The sequence below is a fragment of the Tachyglossus aculeatus genome, chromosome 16 (assembly GCF_015852505.1).
Source record: "Tachyglossus aculeatus isolate mTacAcu1 chromosome 16, mTacAcu1.pri, whole genome shotgun sequence".
Classification (NCBI taxonomy): Eukaryota; Metazoa; Chordata; class Mammalia; order Monotremata; family Tachyglossidae; genus Tachyglossus; species Tachyglossus aculeatus.
The window spans coordinates 27,768,027-27,788,166 of NC_052081.1; the positions used below are offsets into that span (position 1 = coordinate 27,768,027).

At 42.9% G+C, this 20,140-nt stretch overlaps 1 protein-coding gene across 2 annotated transcripts in view; it reads left to right on the plus strand.

The window, feature by feature from the left end:
• HSPA12A (heat shock protein family A (Hsp70) member 12A) overlaps window positions 1-18,151 on the plus strand; it is a 53,453-nt gene extending 35,302 nt beyond the window's left edge. The window contains exons 7-12 of one of the 2 annotated variants that reach the window (XM_038757726.1): window positions 1,037-1,208; window positions 8,829-8,915; window positions 9,445-9,549; window positions 10,900-11,158; window positions 13,653-13,756; window positions 14,458-18,151. In XM_038757726.1, coding sequence (XP_038613654.1) covers window positions 1,037-1,208; window positions 8,829-8,915; window positions 9,445-9,549; window positions 10,900-11,158; window positions 13,653-13,756; window positions 14,458-15,095 — 1,365 coding nt within the window. In that variant the 3' untranslated portion in view covers window positions 15,096-18,151. The remainder of the gene's footprint in view (window positions 1-1,036; window positions 1,209-8,828; window positions 8,916-9,444; window positions 9,550-10,899; window positions 11,159-13,652; window positions 13,757-14,457) is intronic. The other variant, XM_038757727.1, reaches the window with a different exon arrangement.
• Window positions 18,152-20,140: the final 1,989 nt, after the last annotated feature.

Below are 20,140 nucleotides of genomic sequence, written 5' to 3' on the forward strand. Positions count from 1 at the left end.
TTTATTTATTCCATGTCTGTCTCCACATTTTGTTTACTTTTGTTGTTCCAGACGTGTCTACGTTCACTCTGTTATTTCCATTATATGTATACTATCCACACCTGCCTGTCAACCCCATTCGATTGTAAGCTCCTTAAGGGCAGGGACTGTGTCTTCTATATTGTATGTTCTGAAAACATCTGGCACTCTGCTCTGTACACAGGTGCTTATAAATATTGATGATAATGATAAGCACTTAGTACAGTGCTCTGCACACAGTAAGCGCTCAATAAATACGATTGATAATGGTGATCAGTCATTTTTTGAGTGCTTATTTTGTACCAAGTGCTGTTGGTTAAACACGTTCCGTGCTCACAAGGAGCTTACAGTCTAAAGGATGAGAGTACTGGTGCTGATCTCTTCTGCTGTGCTACCTTCCTCACACTTGGCCCTCCTAACCCAACCTCATTGGCTTTTTCTCTTTCCCTCCCTCTTATCTTATTTGATCCTGGTTTTCTCACATATGCCTCAGTCCCCTCTACTGGGTTTCTTTCCCTCTCCCTGATCCCCAGATCTCCCCACTTTCTGTTCTACTCTCTTATGCTTTTCAATTTTTTCTCTCCCTACATTCACCCATTCTGCCCCACTCTGTTTGCTCGATTAATTTGCTGGTTTTCTCTAAGCCAGTCTATATAGCAACCTTCAAATCTCGGAGAGCTTCCTTTCTGCCTTCTCAAAGTTCTTTCACTGTCTGCCCACGTAGCATCTGCCCTGCAAGACTATTCTTATACAAAGCGTTTTCAAGTTTGCCGTCTTATTTTCATCAGGGCTGCTGCCAAATTTCTTTTAGGCCATACAGCCCTGCCAGATCCCTTGGTCACTTCGTGACTACTTGAGCAAAATCAGAATGCCCCTCAACACCATAGTGATCTTCTGATCACCTGGAAAGAAACAGGCTTGGGAAAGGAAATGTTTTCAAAATGGGGTCAATCAGAGGGCAAGGAGCAGGAATTTGGCTGGGGAGGTTTTTATTGTGTTTAATTGTTTTCTTCTGCAGGCAGGGATGGCCACCCCTGAAAACCCAGAGCAGCTGATAATTGCCCTGGAACCCGAAGCCGCCTCCATTTACTGCCGGAAGTTGCGTCTCCATCAGATGATCGATCTGAGCACCAAAGCGGCTGTCAATGGTTACACCTCCAGTGACACTGTAGGAGCTGGGTTTGCACAGGGTATCTCTCTCTCTCTCTCGCTCTCTCTCTGACTGTCTTCTGGGCCCCCAGCTCCTCCTAGGATGGTATTCACAGCACCTGTGTTTGCAGCAGTCGCACTCAGAAATTCAAATAGTCCATTACTGCAAGCAGTGGGAATCTGGAAAGGTCCTGGGACCCAAACCCTCTTGGAGTCCAGGCAGGGCTCTCCAGAACCTAAATCAGATTGGGAATGGGATTTTCCCTTGGTGAAGTATGATCAAAGGGGGTCGCCCAGGACCTGTAATTCTGTGGTCTTTCATACTTTAGCAGAGGCACAAACCTATATTTATTTCTATTAATGTCTCTTCCCCGGCTCTAGATGGTCAGCTTGGGATGACTGACTGACTTTGTACACTTTTCCAACTACTCCGGGGTGGGTGGGTGGGCCTTACACTGGAATGGTGGTATGAGGAGGGAATGCCCTTCCGCAGATGGGTAAAGTTCTTTCTGTCTGTTCCATGGATGCAGGACAGGGGCAAGGCTTGGGTTATTAGCTTTCCAGTGCACTTAATAAATACTATTATTATCATTATTATCATTACCTTTTCAGTATAGTTGCCTGTTGATCTTACCTATTAACCAATTCTCCATCTGAAATCACATTCCTGTGTTTAATTCATCCACCAGACCTACTTAACTTATCTCTGACCAACTCACCAAGACTAGCCCATTTTTTGATTACCTGATTATCTTATTCTGAATGTATTTGCAGACACTGGTTCAAGTCAAAACCAAAAACCTTCATTAACTCTTCATGATCGGCTGTTATTATGGGGTGGAAAGGAGACCTCTGTTCTGTGAACCCCAGTAGGCCTATAGTCCCTGTAGGAATGCAGTGGAATCAAACAATTCTTTCAATAGGAGGAGATGAGAGACACATGGTAGGTGTGCAATAAATATCCAGTCATCAGCGGAGGGAAACACCTCACCTAGGGAAAGTTGAGTGGAAGGAAAGTTTTATTAAAGAGCAGACCTTCCACCACCAGCACAACAGGCATCCTCCTCACTGCCAACTGCAGAATGCACACTCTTTCTCTTTCTCCTTTTTTTAATAGTACTTGTTAAGCCCTTATTGTGTGCCAAGCACTGTACTAAGCACTGGAGTATGTACAAGGTTATTAGGTTGGACACAGCCCCTGTCCCACATGGGGCTGACAGTCTAGGTAGGAAGGAGTGGGATTTAATCCCCATTTTACAGATGAGGAAACTGAGGCACTGATAAGTTAAGTGACTTCACCAAGGTCTCACAGCAGAGAAATGACAGAGCCAGATCTTCAGAGGACCCAGGTCCTCTGAATCCCAAGCTCTGTGCTCTTTCCACTAGACACACTTCTCTCTCTTGTTTCCTTCCCTTCCTCTTTTCTCCTTTCCCTCATTCCCCTTCTCCTCATGCCCTGCCTCCCAGATAGCCAGGCACAGACTTGAAAGTGGACAGTTCTAGAACATTTTTTAAAAGCCCTAGCTAGCTAGCTGTTTATTTTCTTAAAGGTTGCCTCACTTGGAATTGGCTCTGCTCTTTCGTTCTTGAAATTGTTTTTCTTCCAAACCAAGGCCCAGTCTTTGCCGGGTATGTTCAAATTACAGCATACTTAGTCTCGCTGAGCTTGACCCAGCCCTCTGGGTTTCCTTGCCAACATAGTCGTCAGACCAGGTATGTGAGGGAGGGAGCATAAGTCTAGTATAATCAATCAATCAATCAGTTGTATTTATTGAGCACTTACAGTGTGCAGAGATCTGTACTAAGCACTTGGGAAAATACAATATAACGGATTTAGTAGACAAGCTCCTCAATCACAAGGGTATTTTACTGGACAGTCTGGTTTTCATCTGAACTATACTGGTCGGAAGCAGCTTGGCTTGGTGGATAGAGCATGGGCCTGGGAGTCAGAAGTTCCTGGGTTCTAATCCTGGCTCCTCCACGTGTCTGCTGTGTGACATTGGGCAAGCCACTTAACTTCTCTGTGCCTTAGTTACATCATCTGTAAAATGGGAATGAAAGTGTGAGCCCCATATGGGACAAGCACTGCATCTGACCTGATTAACTTGTACCTACCGCAGTGCTTAGAACAATGCTTGGCACATAGTAAGTGCTTAACAAATACCATAATTGTTATTACTGGTCTATTTCTGATACAGTACCGAATGCTTTTCTGTCTGTTTTGGGGACAAATCCTCCCTCTGCCTCACCTCCCCCTCCTGAATTCCGGGGCTCAGATGCTGTGCCAGATTTCTCATGGACCTAGAATGGGAATTCAGAGGCCCTGGAGCACTGTGAGGGTCAGGAATCCCAGATAAATGTTCCAGGTTTGGGCTGATTTAGCGAAGTGGAACAGTTACCCAAAATGGTGGCCCTGTGACATTATCATGTCATGCTGTGGAGACCAGCATAGGGATGTGTTGTCACATGGTTCTCAGGGTCCAGTTTATGGAATTCCATCACTAGTCCCTTTGGGGTATGCCATTCTCAGTCTCCAGATTTATCAGTCAGTCTGGCCTATTGAATAGAACGCAGGCCTGGGAGTCAGAAGGACCTGGGTTCTAATTATTGTATTGTACTTTCCCAAGTGCTTAGTACAGTGCTCTATAAATACGATTGAATGAATGAATGAATCCTAGCTGTACCAATTGTCTGCCATGCCATGTAATCTGGGGCATGCTACTTAACGTCTCTGAAGTTATCATCTGAAAAATGTGAATTAAGACTGTTGAGCTCCAGATAGGACCTGGACTATGTCCAACATTGTATTACCCCAGAGCTTAGTATAGTGCCTGGAACATAATAAGTGCTTAACAAATACCATAAAAATTAAGTTCTTTCTTTGTGCAGGGAGTGATTCCCTCTGTTATATTGTTCTCTCACTCACAAGGGGACTATTCAATCAGTGGTATTTATTGAACATTTGCTGTGTGCAGAGCACTTTATTAAGTGCTTGGGAGAGTACAATACAACAGAATAGGTAGACACAATCTCTGCCTTCAAGGAGCTTACAGTGTCACTAAATGCCAGAATAAATGAGAGAGTGCCACGTCAGCTGGATGGCCTTTCTATTTAGATGACCAAACTCTCCCCATCACTGCCACATGTTGCCTAGGTAAGCCACTAATTTTTTTTGCCCCCTTCCCTTCCAATTCCAACTCTCTCAGTCCCACTCCCTCCAGCTTCCATTAATCCTCTACTCCTGTCTTCTCTGTTCCCCTGTCCTCTGCTCCTTGCTGCTAGAGCCTAAACCTGCCCACCTTTTTCAAAAATCCTCCCCCATCCCTTGTCTCTGTCCCTACGCACCACTTCCTCTTCAGCCCGAACCACCTGGCTCCTTCAGAATTCCAGAGTTGTGGATCTGGGACTAGAAGTAAGAGTCGTGGAAGGTGGCTTTCACCCCTAATCCCTGTCTATCCACTCCAGGTATTTTCCCAACCACCTCGTGGCTTTGGGGAGCTGAGGGTCAGTCAGCAGATGGAAAGTGAGAATTCTGGGGGAAATAAAATGGGGGCATATAGCACAGCAGGGGAATTTTTTTGTGTGTCACTGTGGTGTAATGTAGCAGTTTGCCTGGGAGATGAATGGCTTTGCCCCAAATTTCTAAATTTAGGGAATGAAAATGCCAGACTAAACTCTCTTCCATCTCAGAAATCTCACTGCCCTATTGAAATAGAATTAGGCATGTGGAAAATTTCAATTTGGAAGAGGCCTGATCCATTTCAGTGGTTTTAGCTTCATCCAAATAGCAGTTAACTGCATGAACATCTTTTTTCAAACCTCAAGGACAGCAGTATGCATAAACACAAAATTTCGACATAGACTGAGCCAGTTCTGGCAGAGTGAGATGGAGACTTGTGATCATCTTCTGGTTATCAGGCAAAAAGTCCTGCACAAAATATTACAATTCAAAAAGCAAATAAATTGTGGGAGAACACCCCACCATTATCACATTTGGCTTCCTCAAAAGCAGTTTTAAATAAATTCCATCTGCACTCTCCAAATTCCCTGGATAATTGCTAACCACTCACTCCATTAATTGTTACATCCGAACTCTGCTAGACTATCCTCTCCCATCCCATGAGCGTAGTACAGTGCTCTACACACAAAGCGCTCAATAATACCATTGATTGATTGTGTATAATCTGCCTTGCAGTCACTCCTTTTCAAACCTTTACTTAGCTCCAAGAAATGAATATTCAATTCTAAAATAATGTAAAGTGGTACATTTTCTTGTTTTTATTTTTTTAAAAAACCTGCTTTTGTTCAACCAAAATTTGGGTAAAAGTTAACTTTCCCCTCAGCTATTATTTATTCCTGGATTAAATTATCTTTTTAATTCATTGGCAAATGACCCAATGGAGATTTTGAATTGCAAATGAAGTGGTACTGATTGGGTTGAATTTCTGGGGTATTATTTAAGAAATAGGAGATTTTTGTGTTTCAATTTGGTGAACCCTATGAGGAAAACATCAAATTTCTTAAAGGATTCCACCTTTTTACAACAAACAAAAAAGCCTCCCAGGAGAAACAGTCCCTGAAGATGAGTTGGAGATTGTAAAACAGGTCTATTAGCATTTCTTGATTACCCAGCATAAATCATTAATCATTCTGGGTAAATGATGACAGTTCAAATTGCTCCAAGAAGTGGGTCTTTGTGTGTTTTCACCAGCAGCCTTTGCATTCTCTTGTAATGAGTATACTAAGATGCCCAGTTGTTTGGTTTTACAATGGGCATTCCGACTTCCAGCTGTCCAGGTCCAAACAGTAATGGATGCTTTTATGGCCAGTTATTTTATTTTTGGCATTGGTACCTCCCTCAGTTCCAGCTTCTGTCACTGCACCTGTGGCTTATCTGCCATGTCAGAGTTCTCCCCCAAGCACTTAGTGCAGTGCTCTGCATACAGTAAGTGCTCAATAAATACCATTGATTGCTTATGTACTTGGCAAGGCACAGAGGTCCCTGAGCAAATTGAGGATTTAGGTGTGCACTCCTCCCCTTCTCCACCCCCCCCAAGAGAAAAGCTCTGGAATCACACAATAATGGCAAACTTGAACAAAATGGCACCTAGGGCATCATCATGTTAAGTTGCGTGCCCAGCCGTAGTTCATGTGACATCCTAATTTGACTCCCTTGCATGCCTGGAGGAATTTGAAATACTATTTCTCCTCAGGAGAAGTTGAAGCATGGGTGGCAGGTTCTTCTTGGTAGGCCCAAGATCCCAGTTGCGGGTCTTTCCTACTACACACCTGTTCCTCATCAGGGAGACAACACTGTGTCACCCAGTGACACCCTGTCGATGAAGCCTCATTATTGTCTGTCCCATTTCCTAGTTGCTGACCACTGTGAACGTAAGTACATTTGACAGGATTAAACTTTCCAAATTGTTCGATTTCCACATCCATAGATTTGGTTAAAGCATGTCACAAAAGCAAGAACTGTCCAGACTTGTGTGGTTCATCAAGGAAACCAAAACAATAGACATGACTATTTCTAAATGCTATTTAAATGACATAGGAATCTAATTTAGTCACAATAAATGAAAACAAACTTCAGATTGAGATCTGGGCTTGGAATTTAATTTCCAAATGGCAGGTATCCCAAAACGTTGAGGAGAAATTGGAAAAGCAAGCTCTGAACATAAACAGAAAAACACTTAGAGGGAAGCTATAATGTTGCAGTGTCAAAATCAAATGCATTAACACTGTCGCCACTCAGGATGACAGACGTATCTGTTTTGGTTTTCTTGTTGGTCAAATAAAAAGGACGCCCACTTTTAGTATTCATTCTAATCAAATTCTTCCAAAGTTGACTGTAACCCCTGAAGGTTGGGGGAAAAAAACCCAAACCCCTGGATTTTCTGTGAGACAAAGGTGAAGGTTTGGCTTTTCGTTTTCAGACTGTACACACTGAAGTATTTTATTAGCTGTCTAGAACATGCTTGTATTTGGTTAGAATGTAATTTTCACTTATTTTCATTAGATAGATGGTCTTCACAGATGGAATGTGGGAAAATGGTTGAATAGCAATTTGTTCTTTAGCTCTCATTTACTTCTAGAATCTTGTCACATATTGTACTTCTGCATGCTCAATGCTTCATTTGGGGACTTGCTTCTAGACTGTGAGCCCACTGTTGGGTAGGGACCGTCTCTACATGTTGCCAACTTGTACTTCCCAAGCGCTTAGTGCAGTGCTCTGCACATAGTAAGCACTCAATAAATACGATTGATTGATTGATTCATTTAAAATTCTTAATAGAAATTAAGGTCTAAAGCTTCAAACACATTTTTCCACACCTATTGGGTTGTTATTCTGTGGAAAGCAGTCCTCTTTAGGTCTTGGTCAACTCCACTGGTGGGAGAAATAGAGGCATGGTGGAAAATCAGAATTGGAAAATCAGAATTGTCACTGTAGCTAACACCAAGTTCCTGTTCCGTTAAACTGCCTTCATAGGGTGATATAAAGTAACTATGATGGGTAACACAACACCCTTCTTAAATCCTACCTCTGCCATCAAGCTTTCCCTGATGAATTTCCCAGCCTTGTGAGCTATTTCCTCCCTTCAGCCAACTCTAGCATTAATTTACACTCTCTTAGGATTCACACGTAAATGCCTGCTGTACCTATTCTTTTTCCTGTGTGGTGCTTTTATTACCAAAGTACCTTACATTAATTAGTTACTTACTCCTCGCAACACCCCTGAGAGGTAGGGTTCAGGTATTATCATCCCCAGTTTACAGCTGGGGAAACTGAGGCATGGGGAGGTTAAATGGCTTGCCCAAGGCCACAAAGGGAACTTGAGAGCCAGAACTTGAATCCGGGAACTCCGACTCTGAGGACCTAGGCTCTCCTGTTCTGACCTCTTTAGTTGCAAGTATTTTTATGTTTGTCTCCCTCATTTCCAGGTAGAGGTCATGGGTTCAAATTCTGGCTCTGATAATTGTCAGCTGTGTGACTTTGGGCAAATCACTTAACGTCTTTGTGCCTCAGTTACCTCATCTGCAAAATGGGGATTAAGATTGTGAGCCCCCCGTGGGACAATCTGATCACCTTGTAACCTCCCCAGTGCTTAGAACAGTGCTTTGCATATAGTAAGTGCTTAATAAATGCCATCATCATCATCATTAAGCTCGTGTGGGCAGGGATATGGGTCATATTGTTTTGTCCTGCACCTCCTAAGCGCCTAATGGGCACTCAATAAATGCTAAACTACTACTAGAAGCCTTACGCCTGACTTTTTTGGAAGGAAATTCTGGGGAAGACCATACAGCAAATGTGCCACCTAGAGGCTGAAACATATTTTGGCTTTTTTGGAACTAGGAAATTTAAGCCTGCTTTCATAGCCTGGTTCTGAAAAAGATGTGTGAAGGATCTTTAAACCAGGGTAGAGGCCTGATCTGCTATCTGGATCAAAAGACTTTGACAATTGAAAAGACTTGTTTCTCTTGGAGGAGCTGTTGTAACTCTAATAATCTATTTTACTTCCTCATGTTGACAGAATCTCACTTATGTAGCATTTCCCCAACTTTCTCATCCTGCCAGCAAACACTGACTGCATATTATCCTATCCGCTTTTTCATGCTTTCTTACACTTAGCCATTTTCTTTCTATTGACGACTAGCCAAGGAACACATACGTCGTAATCGGCAGAGTCGTACCTTTTTGGTGGAAAATGTCATAGGAGAGATCTGGTCCGAACTGGAGGAAGGTAGCGTCTTGAATATCCTTTACTCTTGCTAGGGTTCTGCTATTGGCAAAAATGCATTCCTGTGACTTTGATTTGCATTTTTGGAAAAATCACCACCTATGTACAGCTTAAAGCCTGGTGCCAAAAGGCAAAACTATTCTTGGTGCCACCACTTTGCATGCCGAAGACAAGCAGCCACTTTAAAGAGGTGATTTCAGTGGGTATAAATTTGTCGGTATAGAAAATAGTGCACAAAAGCCTTAGTGTAGGCCTAAAGCAAGCACTAAAAGATTGTAATGTTATACAGTCTTTCAAGATGGCTGGAATCTTTTAATTTTCCACACTCAACTTGTGCCATTCATTAAATAGTCTGTATTCTCTTTAATCACAAATAACTGATATTTGAGCTACTAATAATCCAGTGTCTCATACTAACAATGAGCTTTTATGGCTTTGAGCCAGGCATGCCCAAAATATTGATCTCGAAATGGCTTTATAGCGGGATTGATGACCCTGGTGCCCATGTGATAAGCGTTGGTTTTTGTCCTAGGCGACCGATATGTAGTTGTGGACAGTGGAGGAGGCACAGTGGACCTGACTGTTCATCAGATAAGATTGCCGGAAGGTCACCTCAAGGAACTGTACAAGGCAACAGGTGAAGCACTTTGCAGTTTCTATCTCTGCCCCGCAAGCTGATTGTTGCTCCATTACTGCATTATATCATAACTATCTTGGCACTTATCAATAGTATTTGAGTGTTTACTGTGTGCAGAGCACCGTACTATGTCCTTGAAGCTTAGTACATAGTAAGTACCTAGAAGCAGCGTGGCCTACTGGAAAGAGCCTAGGCCTGGGAGTCAGAGGATGTGGGTTCTAATCCCTCCCTCCACACGTGTCTGCTGTGTGACCTCGGCAAGTCACTTAACATCCATGTATCTGTCATGTCATCTGTAAATTGAGGATCAAGACTGTGAGCCCCATGTGGGACAGGGCCCATGTCCAACCTGATTACCTTGTATCTACCCAGGTGCTTAGAATAGTGCTTGGCACATAGTAAGCACTTAACAAATACCACTATTATCATTGTTATTATTATTATATTACTATTATTAATAATAAATTCCACATTTATTATCAGTAATGTCATTCCTGCCCACTCTGTAGATATGTTTGCAAGCCATTTCAGACTCCTGGGATCCATTTTAAATCCAAAAGCAGGAAATAGTAATAATTATGGTACTTGTTAAGCGCTTACTATGTGCCAAGCACTATTCTAAGTGCTGGGGTAGATACAGGTTAACCAGGTTGGACACAGTCCCTGTTCCACATTGGGCTCTCACTCTTAATCCCCATTTTTTTACAGATGAGGTAACTGAGGCCCAGAGAAGTTAAGTGACTTGCCCAAGGTCACACAGCAGACAAGTGGTGGAGCTGATTTTAGAACCCATGATCTTCCGACTCCCAGGCCGGTGCTTTATCCAATACACCATGTTGTTTGTCTTCTCAGAGGAGAGCAGGGTGCAAGATCGTGAAAGCAAACAGTTTGATTGCCAGTTAATGGAGACCCTTCCAAGCTTTCCAGAAACCCTCGGGTCACCTTCTCTCAGAACTGCTGCTGTAGGGAAAACTGGAATCTTCTGACTTTTTTTGGAGTCTCATCATTTACATTTTAGAGGTGGATGTGCACTAGAAATCATAATGATCAAAACTGACTCTTGCAGCTAATTGCAATTCTGAGCTTGAACTCTCTTTTTGTAATCAAGTTGATAAATATTCATTTTCACATATTAAGATTGTTTAAAATTCTAATAATTTTATAAGAAAAACGTTTGTCTTTCAGTGTCTAAATGAAGGCAGAGGCACATAGGTACAGTAGGCTGTTGACACAAACGATTGACCATTGTTAGAAAAAGAGCACAAGGTTGGACTAATTTGGAGCTGATCTTCCCTTCCAAAGTGTCAACGATCCGACTCATAATTCTGCTCTGCTTCGTTTCTGTTCCAGGAGGGCCCTATGGTTCATTGGGAGTGGATTATGAGTTTGAAAAACTTCTGTGTAAGATATTTGGAGAGGATTTTATCGAACAATTTAAAATCAAGCGTCCCGCTGCCTGGGTGGATTTGATGATTGCTTTTGAATCCCGCAAACGGGCTGCAGCCCCTGACAGAAGCAACCCACTGAATATCAATCTGCCCTTCTCCTTTATCGATTACTATAAGAAATTCCGAGGTCATAGTGTGGAACATGCCCTAAGGAAAAGCAAGTAAGTCCACAGATCCATTGAGATGGACATGTGATTGAGTCATTAGTGCAGCATTAAGAAAATATTCAAGAAGTTCAACTACAGAGGGTAGTGGGCTTGATTGACACTTGCAGAATTTGCAAAAAATTATGTCTTCAGGAGCGGTATATAACTGTCTTCAGGGTTGAAGGCAGTGACTTCAGGACTCCCTCTGGTCACCAAGGCAGTTTACTGACTACTGTCCTCTGCCAAAAGCTGAATTTCTCTTGGCACCCCCCCCCCCCCGCCTCCCCCCCCCCCCCCCCCCCCCCCCCCCCCCCACGGGAAGTTATGGGCTCTGGCACTTTACCTAAGCTTCTGGCTTGCTGACAGATTCATCCTCAGACCAAATTGTCATTGACCCTGCCAGTGCTTACCAGTTTCAACATCTTATTCCTCAACCCAACCTGTCCATTCCAACACCCTGCCACGATGCCAGGCTAAGAAAGTGCAAGCCAGGAGATGACCTGCAGCAGTTTTTCAGAGCCATCTCATGGAGGCAAAAGCTCCCTTGCAGTAGGAATAGAAAAGAGGTCCAGATTGATTCCGTTTCTTTTTGAACCGGTGCCCAAATTCCCCTTAATCCCTGACTGCTCTCTTTTAGATGCTGGGCATGAAAAGAGACACAAATATGCAAAGTTGATTTGATCTACTCCCCTTCTCCAGAACAGGGCTGTAAGCTCCTTATAGGCAGACATGATTGAATTGTACTTTTCCAAGCGCTTAGTACAGTGCTTTGCACACAGTAAGCATTCTGTAAATACCATTGATTGATTGACATTAATTCTCTTTCCTGCCTGACACCCTTCCAGATCAACTAAAAATGCATCCCAGTAGATAGGATCTTCGCAGTACACCAGTACAGGGCTAACGCAAAGAATAGTACCAAAGAACACTATTCTGTTAGCATCTACTGATCTGAACGTTCACCTGTACGCCACAGCTACTCCACAATATCATGGCTCTTCAAATCAAAGTGGAAGGTCTTGTCTGACCTTTTCCCCATGATCCTTGGAATAAAAGCAGGTCTAAGAAGTAGATGCTTTCCTGTTGGACCTCTGCTATGCTGTTGTGCATGAGAATGTGACAAGGGACCCAACTGTTAGAAACTGCTTTATCTCAACACAAAGTCGTAGTCACCTAAGAGCTGTGTATGCTGTACCTCAGTTTTCTTATCTGCAAAATGGGGATAATTATACCTGGCACATAGTAAGCACTTAACAAGTACCATCATTATTATTATTATTGTTATCAAGATATTCCCTTTACTCCTTTGACCTTCATTTTGGGTAGAAGAGTTTGTAATAATAAAAAAAAGTGGTGAGATAAGTACAAGATGTAATAATAATAATTGTGGTATTGGTTAAGCCCTTACTACATGCCAGGCACTGTACTAAGTGCTGGGGTGGATACATAAAAATTGGGTTGGACATAACCCCTGCCCCAAGTGTGGCGCATAGTCCTGATCCCCTTTTTACAGATGAGGTAACAGAGGCCCAGAGAAGTGACTTGCCCAAGGTCACACAGCAGACAAGTGGTGCAGCCAGAATTAGAACCCATGACCTTTTGTCTCCCAGGCCCGTGCTTTGTCCACTATGTCATGCCACAGTCCCTGTTCCTTGTGAGGCACAGAGTAGGAGAATAGATATTTAATCGCTATTTACAGATAAGGAAACTGAACACAGAGAAGTGAAATGACTTGTCACACTGCAGGCAAGTGGCAGAGCTGGGATTAGAACTCAGATCCCCGAACTTCCAGGTCCATGCTCTTTCCACTAGGTCAATGTTGCTTCCCAACATTTGGCTTTAACAAAGGTAGTGTCGTCAATGTCATCATCATCATCATCGTCATCATCAATCGTATTTATTGAGCGCTTACTATGTGCAGAGCACTGTACTAAGCGCTTGGGAAGTACAAATTGGCAACATATAGAGACAGTTCCTACCCAACAGTGGGCTCACAGTCTAAAAGGGGGAGACAGAAAACAAAACCAAACATACTAACAAAATAAAATAGAATAGATATGTACAAGTAAAATAGAGTAATAAATATGTACAAACATATATACATATATACAGGTATATACAATATCACCACAAACCAGTCATTGTCTCTTATATAAGAGGCAAGCTCAATCTTGAACAATAAATTTTTTCTGTGATCATGATATAAAATGGACATCAGTGAAGTTATATATGAATTTACGTGAAGTGGGCAGATAGGCATATGTAGAAAGATTTACATACTGGAGTACTGGGTACTCCAATAGTTTATGAAGCCCAGAATTATGTTTTGAAGAGTAGCATTTCAAGATGTTTGGAGAAGCAGTATAATGTTTTTCTTGTCCTGGTCAATCACCCTCATTCTTGAAGTTGTGTTTTGTCACTTCTATAATTTTTATCTCTGCTAATCAGACGTGATGTTTTTACCATACAAATCTCTCATTATGTCCATGTGCCGGGCCGTGTCTTGCAGTGTTGATTTTGTGAAATGGTCATCTCAAGGCATGTTGAGGATGAGCCCAGATGCGATGAATGCACTCTTTAAACCAACCATCGACAGTATCATCGACCATCTCCGTAAGTAACTGGTGGGGGGGGGGCGGGAGGGTATAGGAATTCTTCATCAGAAAAAGAATCAGAGCTCATCCCGCTCCTCCTTCAATGCCAAAAGATTCGTTTTCCCATCAGATCTGGCTGGAACTCACTTCAAAACCCAAGGGGGTTTATGATTGGGCACGGAGGCTTGAGATCGAAGTTAAGGTTTAGAAATTTAATGGGTCAAGCTTTCTGGGGTGAGTACCTTCATTGTTTCTGTTGCCCCGGAATACCACTTATGGCCACTCTGTGGTTAGGCTCTAAAAATCCAAATATTGGCTTCCTAACGTGTGTAAGTAGCCCAAAATCAATAGAGTTTGAAGTAGAAACATCTGAGGGGCAGGGTGGAGAAGGGCTCTTATTTCATTTGTCCCTAAACACAATACTTGGCCCTTAATGAATGGAAAAAAAATGGCTAGGCTGGGTAGCATAGTATTACTTTTTGGCTGGCCTCGCTTTCAGCATTTTCGGGAGCAATGTGTTCCCCCCATCATCTCTAGACTGTGAGCCCGTTGTTGGGTAGGGACCGTCTCTATATGTTGCCAACTTGTACTTCCCAAGTGCTTAGTACAGTGCTCTGCACACAGTAAGCACTCAATAAATACGATTGAATGAATGAATGAATTTGTTCCGTAACCTTAACGAATGGCCTCATCAAACAGAAGGGACCTTCTCCTTTTCAGGGGACCTGTTCGAGAAGCCGGAAGTGATGGACGTCAAATTCCTCTTCTTGGTGGGGGGCTTTGCTGAGGCCCCCCTCCTGCAGCAGGCCATCCAGGCCGCGTTTGGCTCCAAGTGCCGGGTTATCATCCCCCAGGACGTGGGCCTCACCATCCTCAAGGGAGCCGTCCTCTTCGGCCTGGACCCCGCCGTTATCAAGGTGCGCCGTTCCCCTCTGACATACGGGGTGGGGGTGCTCAACCGCTATGTGGAAGGGAAACACCCCCCGGAGAAGCTGCTGGTGAAGGATGGCACGCGGTGGTGCACCGATGTCTTTGACAAGTTCATTTCGGCCAACCAGTCTGTCGCCCTGGGCGAGACGGTCAAACGCAGCTACACGCCGGCCAAGCCCTCCCAGCTGGTCATCGTCATCAACATCTACAGCTCGGAGCAAGAGGATGTCAGCTTCATCACCGACCTGGGGGTCAAGAAATGTGGCACCCTCCGCCTGGACCTCACCGGGACGGAGGGCTCACCAGTGCCCGCCCGGAGGGAGATCCAGACACTCATGCAGTTTGGGGACACAGAGATGAAGGCCATAGCCATTGATGTTTCCACCGCGAAGAGCGTCAAAGCCGGGATTGATTTCTTAAATTACTAGCCACCCCCTTGGACTCCCCTCTTTGGTTTCTGGCGTTCCATGCGCAGATCTGTCCATCTGACCCCTCTCCCCTTGAATTTCAGCAGGGAAGTTGAATGCAGCTAGGAGAAAGGCGAGTTAGGGGGTTTTCTCCTGGTGGCCTTCCATTGATGTTATGCATTAAAGATGAGAAGCAATAGAGTTCGATCTTCCATAATCAGTAGAGACTGTAAAAATGCTTATCTAGGAAATCCTTTTCGTGTTTGTGAAATTGGCTAGACAGTTCAACCCGCAATGGAAACAAAAGGCTTTTCTGCAGTATTTGTTTCCCACTCTAGCAAATCTGATCACTGCCTTCTTGAGTTGAAAATTGGATTCCAGGACCCAGGAAAGACATATAAGCTTCTTGCTGGCCAGGGTTTGGGAAAGCCAGTATATAAAGATCTGCTGGCATTTTAGTTCTATGGCATCCTGATTTTTAATATGGTATGGTGCTTACTGTGGGCTAACCACTGTACTAAGCATTGGGAGTGCTCAATATTGTGCTTAGAGAATCTTGAATGTTCCAGTAGCTCATAAGAAAAGGCTGTCTTCGCCATGCATTAATATTTCAGGGTTCTAATTCTAATTCACCCTTCAATTTGAATCAAATGAAGCTTGGATTTAAGATGGGCCAGCTATCTATTGGCCAAGCCAGTCCCTCAGATAGATAAGGAGAGAGCTGGTTCTCATCCCTATAGCAGTTCAGCAGGCAAAGCTTCCAGAACTGGTGGGCCCCAAACATTTGCCATGCACCAATTCCTAGAAATCCCAAGCGACTTGTCAGTATTGCTCCTGTGAAGTGTTGGCACTGAAATCAAGTCCTGCTTCATTTAACTTGTGTTTGTCCCCTATGGATTTTGACAAAGCTCCTCTGTGAAAGAATCAGATTTACAATTGTCATTCTACTTTCCAGTGGATGCAGTATTTCAGAGAGATCCTGTCACTCAATTCACTTCAATTTCTTGAAACTTGCACCTCCAGAGAAACACTGTGGATAAAGCCATGCAGTCCAGCATCAGCTAATCCTGTTGGTTCAAAGTTATAATCTTTAAGATTCATTGAACAAGGTTATGTCTGTGAAAACTGTCTTTTTCACCTGCTGGAATTCATTAAGCTTTCACAAATCCCATTAGTGAATCCAGTCTTTTATTTAAATGTGGGTTTATATTCATTTTTCTACTCTGTGTCATGTTTCTTTGTAACATCTCCCACAGAATTCCCTAGTAGAATGTGAAACATGAAATGACTGAAAACAAGGAACTAGAGAATGCTAGTCACATAACTGGCATAGGTATTTTAGACAATTACAGAAGTGTGCTTGCTAGCATTCTGTTTCTTGCTGCCTGCTCTGCTCAAAAAGCTAAATATTACTGTCTTTTGTGTGGCCAACCACCGTTTACAAATAAGAGACTTTACAATTCAGTTATGAACAGTATAATTTTATGTACATATATTTAAATATTGTACAGAATCTTGATTTCTACAATGCTGTTTTCTTGTATAAAAACACTATTTGCTTTTGTTGATTGCACTCAGCTCTTACTTTTCAAAATATAGTTTCTCAATCCGCTTCACTAATTACAGCCTTTTAAAATAGATAGGGAATGCTTATGCAAGGCTTACCTAGGAATGGGAGATAAATGGCTTTAACAGAATATTATATTCCTCTTATGGAGCAAATCACACCAATCAGCATATAGTTCCAGCACAGTGCAGTATGTGCATTCTTCCAAGACATCCGTAACGACTGTTTCAAGGAAGAAACATAATAATGGATGAATTCTCCTGTAAATTATCTAAACATTCAGCATTCCAATTCTGTACTTAAAGAGGTTCAGATGTAATTTATCACCAGAAAGTAGGACCTGCTTTTAATGAAAACTCTCATCGTTTTAGGGGCCAAGCTCTCTTCGGATATGAGGTGAAACATTCTGAAGGCTGATCGCCATCCGCTGGTTGTAATGATTCCAGGAAATTAGCAGCACAGGGAGGGAAAGGATTATTGGATGAATCCAGTTTTTTTCACAAGGATTCTTTGCCTTTTTAAAATGTTATTACATTTCCAAGAGTAGCATTGTCTTTTAGAGGATTTTTTTTACTTTGATCTAACTTTATTCTTTTATTGCCATATTGAAACTTTTCTTGTCTTGTACTCCAGATATATCCCAGATCCTGTACTCCACTCTGCAGCTCAGCCAGACCAGATTGAAAACCTGCTGAAATACTAAGGGTGGAGACAGATGATTGAGTAGAGACAGAAATTCTATTTTGACTCTCTCCTTTTTCTGGAGGCAGCCTGCATGGGCCATCTATTTCAGATCCACAATGCCTATCCAAAACCTAGTTTGGTTCCTTTTGAAACTTCCTAGTACGAGGACTGGATTATTACACTATCTAGTGACACATTTTCTAGTCTTTTAAACTGTTTTTTAAAAGGAGCATCAGCCAGGTGCACATATTTCTAAATGTGTCAACTGGCCCACCAGTACCATTGATGAGACAATCTCGACACATTTATTTTTCTGCTAGAATGGTGTGTGGGGTGAGCTTTGCAGAACAATCCCTGTGCAAACTCAAAAGATCAGACTGCAGAGGTCAACCTGCCCTGGGAGTTAGTGATATTTCAATCAAGTTTAGTCATCAGGAGGCAGTTTCAAATGACCCAGGTTCATTACCAGTGTGGTGAAGAATGGTGTGCACCATTATAAACAGGAGCCTTCATGCATTATTATGAGAAGGTCTAATTTCATATTGCAGAGATGTAAATTGCTGTGATAAACTGCATATTTATGCTATAAGTGGCTTAAGCGGACGAATAGTATACAAGTTGTTGGACATAATGAATATCACAATATTCACTTGCTTAGAGTATTAAACTACACTATACAATATCAGCCATTGTGGTTTTGTTCACCTCTGTAGAAGATAAATTCAGATCCCAATATCTTTGCAGCAGTTCACAAACTGTCCGGATTGTATCTACAGCAATCTTATGTCTTCACAGGTGTCTAATAAAGCAAAAGTAAAGCTCTGGATTGTATGTGGTCCAGAATTTTTCTTGATGAATAATAATAATAATGATAAGGCATTTGTTAAGTGCTTACTATGTGCAAAGCACTGTTCTAAGCGCTGGGGTGGATACAAGGTGATCAGGTTGTCCCACGAGGGGCTCACAGTCTTAATCCCCATTTAACAGATGAGGTAAATGAGGCACAGAGAAGTTAAGTGACTTGCCCAAAGTCACACAGATGACAAGCGGCTGAGCCAGGATTAGAACTCATGATCTCTGACTCCCAAACCCGTGCTTTTTCCACTGAGCCATGCTGGTTCTCTTTTCTTCTCTAAAGAGTAAAATATATTTTTCTAAATAGGATTTTGGTAAAATCATAACCAGACATTTGTTTTCCTGGATAAGTGGGAAGAGAAGAGAGTGGAAAAGATGCGTATTTCTGAATCAAAGTCTGTGAGTCAAGTGGGTAATAACAGTAATCATAATAATAGTGGTATTTGTTAAGCAGTTACTATAGGCTGGGCACTGTGCTAAGCGCTGTGGTGGATATAAGCAAATTGGGTTGGACACAGACCCTGTCCCACATGGGGCTCACAGTCTTAATCCCCATGTGACAGGTGAGGTAACTAAGGCATAGAGAAGTGAAGTGACTTGCCTTAGGTTACACAGCAGGCAGATGGCAGAGGCAGGATTTAGAATTTAGGTCCTGACACAAAGTAAACTGTTAACAAACACCGTAATTATTATTTCCCTTGCTCACTCCTCACCCAAGCACTTCTTCCCTCAAAAACATAGTAGGTGCAGCAGCAAGTTGCCAAAGCATTATGACCTAGTGGAAAGAGCACAGGTGTGGGAGTCTCGAGACCAGGGTTCTAATCCTAATGGCGAATTGTGTGACCTTGGTTAAATCACTTAAACTTCTCTGTAGCGGTTTCCTCACCTATAAAATGAGGATAAGGTACCCATTCTCCCTATCTCTTGGGTGGTGAACCTCTGGTGAGGTGGAAGGGACTGTATCTGATCTAGATTATTCTCTTATCTACCACAGTGCTTCACACATAGTAAGTGCTTAACAAACACTATGACTATTATTATTAGTGACCTGCTTTACACTCCCTCTCCCTCCACCCAATCTCTCACACCTTTTTATTTTTAATGGTATTTGTTAAGCACTTACTGTGTGTCAGGCACCATTCTAAATAACGGGTAGATGCAAATTAAGTTCGGATCCAGTCCTTGCCCCACATGGGGTTTACAACCTATTTGGGAGTACATGCATTGAATCCTCATTTTGCAGTTGAGGAAACTGAGGCATAGAGAAGTTAAGTGACTTGCTCAAGGTCACAAAACAGGCAATTTCTGGAGTTAGGATTAGAACCCAAGTCCTACGCTTCCAGGCCTTTGCTCCATCCACTAGGCAACTCAGCTCCCCCAACTTGCGTCTTTCCTGGAGCCTTGTGCTATGGGGTATTCCTTGCTCACCAGTCACAAGAGATTGCTAATCTCAGCAAAAAAAAAAATGAAATTGCATTGCCCACAAACATTCCCTCTGGCTGTGTCCACTTGGGCTTGATCCTGAAGGAATTGCTGGGGAGACCTAGAGTTGGTTAGACCCGGGTTACCTTCTCCCAAAGCACCTGGAGGAAGTTGAGTGTTCTGGGGTGCCTGGAGTTTGGGCTGGGGAGGCTGGGACCTGACCAGTCTGGAATCCTGTGTGGCCTGTGCTTACTATGTGCCAGGCACTATACTAAGCACTGGGGAGGATGCAAGCAAATTGGGCCAGACACAGTCCGTGTCCCACGTGGGGCTCACAGTCTAGATCCCTGTTTTACAGATGAGGAAACTGAGGCATGGAGAAGTCAAGTGACTAAGTGAAGCACTGCACTAAGCGCTTGGGAGAGTACACTATAATAATAAAGACACATTCAGAGTCCACAGCTGTTAGGGAAAGACACCTGGCTCACCCTTCCCCCCCAAAATTAATCATTCGAATTGGTTCAACCTCAGACATTTC